Genomic DNA, 10,411 nt, shown 5'->3' with positions numbered 1-10,411 from the left:
ACCATCCCACGCGCCCGCCCCTGGCTCTGGCCGAGGCCCCGCCCGCTGCCTGCTGCTGCTCTTCCTGCTACCAGCCCAGCCGCATGCACCTCGCCTCCGCGTGCCCCGCTCACCAGCGCCACGCCCCTGCTACCACTGGCCACGCCCGTGCGTGCTCTGCCGCGCACGCACGCTTTCCCGCGCGTGGTCGCGCCGTCGCTCCTCGCGCTCCGTCCCCCCTGCTACTCTGTTCAGCCCGGCGTCGCGGCTCTGCTCCGCCCGCGCCTCGCCGGCCATGCAGCCCTGTCGCTGCCGCCGCGCCTAACCCTGCCGGCTCCGCTTCGTCCCGCGACCCCGTTCGCCTTAGATCCTGCCTGTCCTGGCCCTGGCCACCGGCGCCCCTGTGCCCGTGCGAGGCCGGCCAAAGAGGCCGGCTGTGCCCCTGTCTAGTGGGGCTGGCCCTGCTTAATTAGGGGGCTTAGTCCCCTGCTTAGTGCTAATCGCCCTTTGCACTAACCCCCCAGCTAACTAAAACTTTCAGACTTTGCAAAGGGAGTTGGAGAAGGTTATGCGGGGTCCGATCAATGATGAAAGTGAGCAAACTAGGAAAGAATTATCTGAACTGATTGAGTATCTTCTTGAATTAGAAGAAATCCAAATGATGCAGCGATCAAGGATCTCTTGGTTACAGAAGGGAGACAGGAACACGAGTTTCTTTCAAGCTTATGCATCGGCGAGGAGGAAAAGGAACTTTATTAAAAAACTGAAAGATGACGAGGGTAGTTGGATAGAGGGTATGGCGAACCTCAACCCACATATCCAAAATTACTTCTCAAATCTGTTTATTTCGGAAGTACAGCATACAGACCCGGCAGTCCTTGATAAGGTGGACACAAAGGTTACCGCACAGATGAATGATGTGCTGCTTGCTCCTTACACAAGTGAGGATGTTCGCAATGCAGTTTTTAGCATTGGAGATTTAAAGGCGCCAGGGCCGGATGGGCTACACGCTGTATTCTTTAAAAAATATTGGCATATTCTTGGGGAGGAGATTACCCACGAAGTTTTGGCAGCAATAAACTTGAGGCAGATTCCAGCTGAATGGAATGACACAACTATAGTGATGATTACAGATTACAATGGATGCAAAAGTTTGGAGCACATGGTAACAGTATAAAGCAACCTGGTGGTTCTTCTATTCCTGCGGTTTGGACTAAACTTTGGAAACTATTGATTCCACGGAAAGTTTCCATTTTCTGTTGGAGATTACTACATGGAATCCTGCCGCTTAAGAGCATACTTGCTAACAGGCACATTGGGTTGTTCGGTTCCTGTCCTATATGTCACCAACACGCAGAGGATATTCGGCATCTCTTCTTCAAGTGTATACACTCCCAAAATCTTTGGCAGAGGCTGGGCCTTAGCGATTTTATTGATGCTGCTGCGATGGTTGATCCTTCTGAATCAGTTATTATGCAGTACATATTATCTTTGGAGGATACATCGCTCCCACTAATGCCAATGCTGGACGTAAAACAAGTGATTGTGGTGGGGTGCTGGTACTTATGGTGGACGCGCCGGCGTATTACACATAATGAGATTTGTCCTCCTGTTGTTAAATGGCCAATGTCAGTTTTGGCCATCACAAGTAATTACCATAAAGCATCGATGAAGAAGGCAACTCCAGGAGATATTACATGGCTGAGACCAGATCCAAACTTTGTTAAAGTCAATGTAGATGCGGCCTTCTATGAGGATGAAGGAATGGGTGCTACAGCGGCGGTAATACGAGATGACAAAGGTAACTTGCAGGACAATGCAAATTTATTCCATATGCGGCTGATGTTATGACCACAGAAGCATTGGCAATGAAGGATGGACTGAACCTAGCAAGCAACTTGGGATTCCATCGTGTTGAAGCGGAGTCAGACTCACTGAATGTGATTAATTATTGTACTGGACAATCTACCTGGTGGGATTCGGCGGTGGCAATCTTTGCTGATTGTGTTGATATTAGCTCTTTAATTGGGAAGGTCAAATTTAAGCATTGTTTTCGTGATGCTAATCAAGCGGCGCATGTGCTAGCTCAATTTAGCTTCTATAATAAAATCTCTGATAGTTGGATTAACGAGCCACCAGAATGTTTGGTGAATAAGCTCGTAGATGATGTATGTGCTGTTTAGTTGCAATAAAGCTAGCTATGATGGTCTTCCCTCAAAAAAAACTTTCAGATTTGTTTTTATTTAAATGTGACTCTGACTAGTGGACCACCCCTCTAATTCTTAAAATTAATAAAACTCTGATAAGTTTGTCCCTATGACACTTGGGCCCCACTGCCCAGTTTTGACTAGTCAACAGTCAACACTTTGGCTATTGACTGCTGAGTCAGCACCCCTCTGGCCCCACATGTAATAGACTCTGACTAGAGTAGTACTAGGTGACAAAAGTATTCTTTTCTTTTTTTATTTTAAATAATTTCAAAAAATGTTTTAAAAACTTTGAAATTTAATATAAAATAAATCGTAACTCGGATGAAAAAATTTTATACATGAAAGTTGCTCAGAACGACGAGACGAATCCGAATACGCAGTCCATTTACCTGTCAGATGCCTCTACCTATCTGAACATGGAACATTCCCCCTCCGGTCATCTGTCTGACACAGGTCCGGAACCGGGAATACATTCCCGGTTGAATTCCCCCTTCACCTATATCGTGTAGCCATGCGTTAGGTCACACCCGGCACAGCATATTGCCACGTTATGCTTTGTGATGCTATGTTTTCTTTATATTTACTGTTTCTTCCCCCTCTTCTCTCCGGTAGACCCCGAGACCGATGTTGCCCCTGTGATCGACTACGTCGACGATGCCCCCTCCTTGCCAGAGCAACCAGGCAAGCCCCCCCTTTGATCATCCCGATATCGCCCATTCCATTCTCTCATGCTTGCATTAGATTTTGCTACTGTTATTGTTTGCTCCTATTCTGATGCATAGCCTGCTTTTGTAACCTGCTTATTGTTACCTATATGCTTATCCTAAACTGCTTAGTATAGGTTGGTTAGTGATCCATCAGTGACCCCCACCTTGTCCTTGTTGCCCCTGCTTCATCATTGAAGACCCGATCGACGGGATCGAAGACCAGGCCCCGACACCGCACATCACTTTCCCCTTAGTTGCTCGACACTACTGGGTTATTATCGAGTGCCGAGGATGAGACCTCTACATCACTTATGATGATAACCCTGTAGTGTAGCTAATCGGTCGTGGTCATCGAGGGTGATTCCGCCTTAACCACTTCCGATACGACTCTGTCGTGCAACCCCTTAAGTGTGAACCTCGAGGGTGGTTCCTCTTACGTTCACCTTGATGATTACATCGAGTGGAATTCACCGGGGGTGATTCCTTGGGTTTTCCCCTTGACGTTTGGACACATAGTTACTATGGTTACTATGATTTTACACTGAACCATATTACTAAAGACGGGTCGGCCCTGAGGGGTACCCGCGCGAGCTTAATTGCGAGTGATGTGGAGACGGGTTGACCTGGAGGGTGCCCGCGAGATAATTACGAGGCGTGGCCGGGCATTCCTAGCCCTTGCCGCAAGTCCTCGAGACAGGGCAACGGGGTCACATCTTTCATGAGTCTCTGCTTGTTACCGCACGTTCCTAATCCACTACGATTTGGATATCTGATCCGAGGGGCCTCTGGCCTGATAGCACTAACCATCACGTGGGCATAGTATGGGTGTTCTGCGTCGTATACATCAGCCGAAGCTTAATAGATGTCAGCGACTGAGCGGCGTGCGCCGGGTTGGACTGGTAAGCTCCTACCTTTTTTAAGGAGGTAGCTAGGTCTGCTCACCGGCCACCCACGCAACGTGCAGGAGTTCCCGGGGCGATGGCCCATGACCCCTGGGGGCATAGGTTTAGTCCGGCGTGCTGACCTCTCTATTAAGCCTAGGTCGGGTTGCGGCGTATTGTTTGGCCAAGGCCGGGCATGACCCAGGAAAGTGTGTCCGGCCGGAGTTAATCGAGCGTGGTGGGTAAGTTGGTGCACCCCTGCAGGGAAGAAAACATCTATCGATAGCCTGTCCTACGGTAACGGACACTTGGAGTTGTATCCCGATCGATACAACTAGAACTGGATACTTGTGATGAGAACTGGATGGTGATGAGAATTGGATTGTGATGACACTTGGATAGTATGGCTCTGGGATTGCTTTCTCGCAGGGAATCGAGAAAGGATCTCTGGCCGAGGTTGATAACACTACTACTACTTTACTTTATGCTCCTCTACTCCCTCCTGTTGCTGCAAGATGGTGGTTTCCAGAAGATGCTAGTCTTCGATAGGACTAGGTTCTCCCCTCTATTCTGGCATTTCTGCAGTTCAGTCCACATACATCCCATTTCATTGATACCGATGCATAGGTAGTGTAGTTCCTTGCTTGCGAGTACTTTGGATGAGTACTCACGGTTGCTTTGCTCCCCCTTTTCTCCCCTTTCTTCTTCTTTCCGATTGATGCAACCAGATGTCGGAGCGCAGGAGCCAGATGCCACCGCCGATGCCTACTACTACGTGGAGACCGCTGACGACCAGGAGTAGTTAGGAGGCTCCCAGGCAGGAGGCCTTGCCTTTTCGATCGTAGATGCTTTTGTGCTGGCCTTCTTAAGGCAAACTTGTTTAACTCATGTATGTACTCAGATATTGCTGCTTCCGCTGACTCTTGTGTTTTCGAGCTTATGTATTCGAGCCCTCGAGGCCCCTGGCTTGTAATATAAAGCTTGTATTATTTTTAGTTTGTGTCTAGAGTTGTGTTGTGATATCTTCCCGCGAGTCCTTGATCTTGATCGTACACATTTGCGTGTATGATTAGTGTACGATTGAATCGAGGGCGTCACATGGGAGCTGGTTTCCCTCCCTTCCGGTGTTCGTCCCATCACCTGCAAGTGGGTCTACAAGATTAAGACTCGTTCCGATGGTTCTCTTGAGCGCTACAAAGCTCGTCTTGTGGCCCGTGGTTTCCAGCAGTAGCAAGGACGCGATTATGATGAGACATTCACTCCTGTGGCTCACATGATCACTGTCTGCACTCTCCTTGCTGTGGCTTCTGTTCATCAGTGGTCTATCTCTCAACTTGATGTCCAGAACGCCTTTCTCAATGGCGAGTTGCGTAAGGAGGTTTACATGCAGCCACCACCGGGGTACGATGCTCCTGACGGTATGGTTTGTCGACTTCGCCGCTCCCTCCATGGTCTTAAACAGGCCCCTCGCACCTGGTTTGAGCGCTTCGCCTCTGTGGTGGCTGCTGCTGGTTTCTTGCCCAGTGATCATGATCCCGCGTTGTTTGTTCACACATCTTCTCGTGGTCGGACTCGTCTCCTTCTTTATGTTGATGACATGATCATCACTGGTGACGACTCTGACTACATTGCCTTTGTTAAGGACCACCTTCATGATCAGTTCCTCATGACTGATCTTGGTCCTCTTCGCTATTTTCTTGGGATTGAGATCTTCTCGACCTCTGATGGCTTCTACATCTCTCAAAAGAAATATATTCAGGATCTTCTTGTTCGAGCTGCTCTCAGTGATGACCGCACAGTTGTGACTCCTATGGAGCTCAACGTTCAGCTTCGAGCCTCTGATGGTGACCCTCTTCCTAATCCCACTCGCTATCGTCACCTCGTTGGTAGCCTTGTCTATCTTGCTGTTACGCGTCCTGACATCTCCTATCCTGTTCACATCCTGAGTCAGTTTGTTTCAGCCCCCACCTCTGTCCACTATAGTCATCTCCTCCGTGTTCTACGATACCTTCGTGGCACGATCTCTCAGCGTCTTTTCTTTCCCCGCTCCAGCTCTCTTGAGCTCCAGGCCTACTCTGATGCTACCTGGGCTAGTGATCCCTCTGATCGACGCTCGCTGTCTGCTTACTGTGTTTTTCTTGGCGGCTCTCTTATTGCCTGGAAGACAAAGAAACAGACTGCAGTTTCTCGCTCTAGTACAGAGGCTGAGTTGCGGGCCATGGCTATGTTGACGGCTGAGGTGATCTGGTTACGGTGGTTACTTGAGGATTTTGGTGTGTCTGCTGCTACCTCGACTCCCTTATTGTCAAACAGTACTTGTCTGCTTACTGTGTTTTTCTTGGCGGCTCTCTTATTGCCTGGAAGACAAAGAAACAGACTGCAGTTTCTCGCTCTAGTACAGAGGCTGAGTTGCGGGCCATGGCTATGTTGACGGCTGAGGTGATCTGGTTACGGTGGTTACTTGAGGATTTTGGTGTGTCTGCTGCTACCTCGACTCCCTTATTGTCAAACAGTACTGGTGCTATTAGTATTGCGCGTGACCCGGTGAAGCATGAGCTCACCAAGCACATCGGTGTGGATGCTCACTTTGTGCGTGCTGCTGTGCAGGATCAGACTCTCGCTCTTCACTATGTGCCCTCTGAGTTACAGGTGGCTGACTTCTTCACGAAGGCACAGACTCGAGCGTAGCATACCTTTTTCCTCTCAAAACTCAATGTTGTTGATCCACCATGAGTTTGAGGGGGAGGGGGTTTGGGGGGGGGGGGGGGGGGGTGGTGGTGGTGTTAGATGTGTAGTCTCTTTTCGGTATATCCCCATTGTATAAGGGGTTTCCTGACACTTTGACACACATGTATATGTAATGGCCTTTGGCCTTCAGTAAAGGTTAGTTGCTCATTTATCCAACATATTGTACTATATTTTAGAACGCAGGTACATTATTCATTAGATTAAATAGCTGGGGAAGTCAGTTCGTTCAGAATGAACTTGTAGGCTGTAGCACCAGGGCTCATAACTTCTTTCGGGGACATGACCTGACTTTATTAATTAAATAAACAAATTACACTGGACTGAAGAAATTGAACCATACACGGACAAGAAAGGTCTCTGATATAACCACAAATTTCTTCAAACATTGGTTGTCACAGACAAAAAATGGCCTTGGTTTACAGTTAATTTTAGATCGTCTGGTTTGGTTTTGGTGCCTCGCCTTCTGAACATGACAGCATCAGTGCTGTCCTTGGCATTTGCAGAAACAACGTCACCGCCGAGCAGTGCAGCCTACCCACCAATGGTGTTCTCATCAGGGGGCGCAGATCCATCTACGGCCAGGCCCGCCATCATCACCCTCATCCTCCTCATCTTTCAGGTGTTGTCGACGCACTGAACTTGTTGATCAGCAAATATGCTGTTGGGCAAGCCCAGTATTTCGGTTGGTATTCGCCCAAACAAACCACAAATTTGTTGCAATGCCAAACCAAACTGTGATAAGATGGCAGGTAGCAAAATTTATGCAGATGTTTTGTATGGCTTGAAGATTTGATAGCTTAGCATACACTTTGAAGAGGTATTTCATTTTTCACCCGGATAGGCGACGTTGAGACAGATTTACTTGTTCCCTTTGAGTAATAAAATCCATCCTTTGTTGAAAAGAAAGCTTTACTTCTTCCCAGCTTTTCATCATTAGAGCAAAAGGTAACAAAGTTTACTATGATCACAGTGAAGAGAACATAGGTGAGGTTAAACAGACACCAGGGGAGATCAACATAGCATCCCACTACGATCTACTAATAATCTGCAGGCAATTACGACACTCGCTAATGATGGTGCTGAAGAGATCCCGCGCCTTGCTGGGCCAAAGAAGCCTCCGTTGCTGCAGGAAAATCAATACATGCAAGATATCGTCAGTCAATTGGATGTTGCAAAGAGCCCACCAAACTACTGTAATCCCAACCAAAGATAATCAATGCTCCCAGTCGGCTCAGATTTCAGCCATGTAATCATGTCTTGGACTGATAGAGGGTGCCAATTTCAGCCATGTAATCATGTCTTGGACTGATAGAGGGTGCCAATTTCAGCCATGTAATCATGTCTTGGACTGATAGAGGGTGCCAATTTCAGCCATGTAATCATGTCTTGGACAAAGATAGCAATGGGACATCAAAACAAAAGATGATCAGCTGTTTCAGTTTTCCTACACAGGGGGTAATTGCTATCTGTAGGCCAATGTCTGTGAAGTATTTGTTTTCTTGTAAGGATTCTATTCTATCATGGACAACCGGCCATGTTAAAATCCAGATCTTCAAAGGAATTTTTAGCTTCCAGAGTTAGACCAAATATGGGGTTTGGACTCCCAGATGGGAAAGCCAACGATACATAGATTTTGTGGTATAAGTTTTGTTACTAATGAGCTCCCATTACAGCTTCACTTCTTTCAAGTTTGTCTGAATTTTCACAGACTTGGGTTCTTTCATTAGCTCTAATAATAGCACACCAGGACAAATAATCCTCTTACAGGTTGAAGATTATTCAATATTAGTACAAGATGGGAAAAATATTGGTTTACTCACTGTTAAGGGAGGCACCTACGACGGTGATCACCTTACCGAAGCGCTCTGAGGTGACATGTGCCCACTCACAGACCCCTGGTAAGATTTCGCCAAGGTCAGTATTCCACTTGGAACAATCACCCGCCCATACTTTGTCTGTAATCCTTGGTTCTATTATCAGCTGCTCAAGAACAGAAGCATTTCTCAAGATACAGCATGCCAGCTCAATCTGAGCCTTGTAACATCGAAAACCGCTCATGAAGACCGTCTTGAGATGATCATGGCGGCGCATACCCGCCACCTCACCGCTGGAGAAACTACTTGATATCGCACAGAGCATCTGCATTGGAAGCTTGCAATCATTGGTGAAACTAATAAAAATACAGTTTTTTTTTCTTGAAGGTCTTTATGTTAATCGTTTTAAATAAATAAAATTGCACTCACATGCAAGTGCAACGTCTCCAGTCTGGGTGCAACATCCAAACAATTGGCCAGTTGAAGAACTCCATTATCACCATTTGGGTCGTTAGAGTTGACAATTAATTGACAAATCATATGCCTCAAATGCAAAAACATTCCCTGTTGTCTTGTTGGCAGCTTCTGCAACTGAAACATGACCCAAACAAACGAATAAGATGACGCTGACAGTAACACCAACTTTGAAGAACTATGAGGTGAACAAAAAAAAAAGACCAGCTAACCTGTGCATATTTTGATATGAAAGCTTGCAGATGTAATGTCTTCACTGGCAAAATGCTTGGAACTGCAGTGAATGCATGTGCCAGTGCTTTAGTGCCATTAAACTTCATTGTTGCCTTCTCTAGTTTCGAGCAACCATGAAGGACTATAGGGATAACTCGCCCTTTGTACTCAAAATGAGCAAGATCAGTAGCATGAAACTCAACCATCTGGGTGTCCATTCCGGCAATCAGCAAATGTTGAAGTTTATCAAGTTTGTGTGGTACGATTAAGTTGTCCACACCATAGCACGCAATGATCTCTAAGTCCTCAAGTCCTGAACATTTTGCTAGCAAGCCTGGAAAATCTCCTAATATCTTAACAAATTCCAGAACAAGCCTTCTGAGTATTGTAAAGCCAGATATTACTGAGTTTGGCTTTGTAGAAACACTGGCGAGAAATAAGGACTTCACAAATGAGCAACCTTGAGAATCCAAGGCCTCGAGAGGGAAGTGGTGAAATTCGAATGGCTGATAAGTTTTCTTCAGATTAAAATCTATTATATTTGCCTTTGATGAAGCGGCAAACCCAATCCACCTATCAAGATGATCAGAGTACTCTTTGTGCATGCCCCACCTGACGCTGAACTTATTGATTCCTATCCCACTATGCTGTTGAATAACCGAATTTACAGTCTCAATGAACTTTGCTCGATTCATTTTGGTAGTATCCTGACCAGCGAACTCGTCATCGGTGTCAGAATCCAGATCATTGGGAGTGGGACCATCAAAACATAGATCAGAGTGGAATGTCCATAGCATTCTCCAACTCCTTGAAACAATGCTTGTCCTCACGGCCTCTTTCAGTGGCAGCGGTGAGATTATAACAGGTTGAACCTCCTGCAACAAGAAAGGAGCTGAACTAGCTGCCAGTGGTAGACGCAATGAGCTGAAAGTGCATATATTTTGAAAGAGAAATCTTATGCAAACTGCAATTTTTGGCTGTAGTGTCACTCAGTCCTTCATGATCTTTTTAAGGAAGTTGTTCCTATTCATCCTGATAATTAAGTTAAGCAAGATGACCTAAGACATCGAGCCTCACTTAAAAAAATATTCATGAAGTGGGTAATAGTTGAAGCCCCCAGGCAACAACTCAAACAGAACGCCAAAGATCAATTATTTCAGCAAACACTTTATTTCCCTTGCCGTAATGGAAGGGGGGAAACAGAGGAACTGAACTGGCGGAATGGAAGTTATCGTGGGAAGGTCCTCCATCCGGAAGGACGGGGGGTCGGCGGCGCCGTGGTGGTGCCCCAACCTGCCCCGCTTTCCCACCGCCGCCGCCGCCGCCTCTTCCATGGGCTGCTGCAGGGGGGGCGGATCCCCCGGTTACTAGGGAAATAGGGAACC

At 46.9% G+C, this 10,411-nt stretch overlaps 1 protein-coding gene across 4 annotated transcripts; it reads right to left on the bottom strand.

Moving 5' to 3' along the window:
• Positions 1-6,866: 6,866 nt before the first annotated feature.
• On the bottom strand, positions 6,867-10,366 carry LOC125527584 (putative F-box/LRR-repeat protein At5g54820; the record flags this gene model as incomplete). 4 transcript variants are annotated; one of them, XM_048692100.1, is given in 5 exon segments in its annotated part: positions 6,867-7,648; positions 8,377-8,664; positions 8,769-8,930; positions 9,026-9,901; positions 10,241-10,366. In XM_048692100.1, coding segments are annotated over 5 exon segments (1,548 nt in total), but the record flags the coding sequence as incomplete, so codon positions are not given.
• Positions 10,367-10,411: the final 45 nt, after the last annotated feature.

This window comes from Triticum urartu, unplaced genomic scaffold (assembly GCF_003073215.2).
Source record: "Triticum urartu cultivar G1812 unplaced genomic scaffold, Tu2.1 TuUngrouped_contig_4269, whole genome shotgun sequence".
Classification (NCBI taxonomy): domain Eukaryota; kingdom Viridiplantae; phylum Streptophyta; class Magnoliopsida; order Poales; family Poaceae; genus Triticum; species Triticum urartu.
This window is presented reverse-complemented; position numbering and strand designations above follow the sequence as displayed.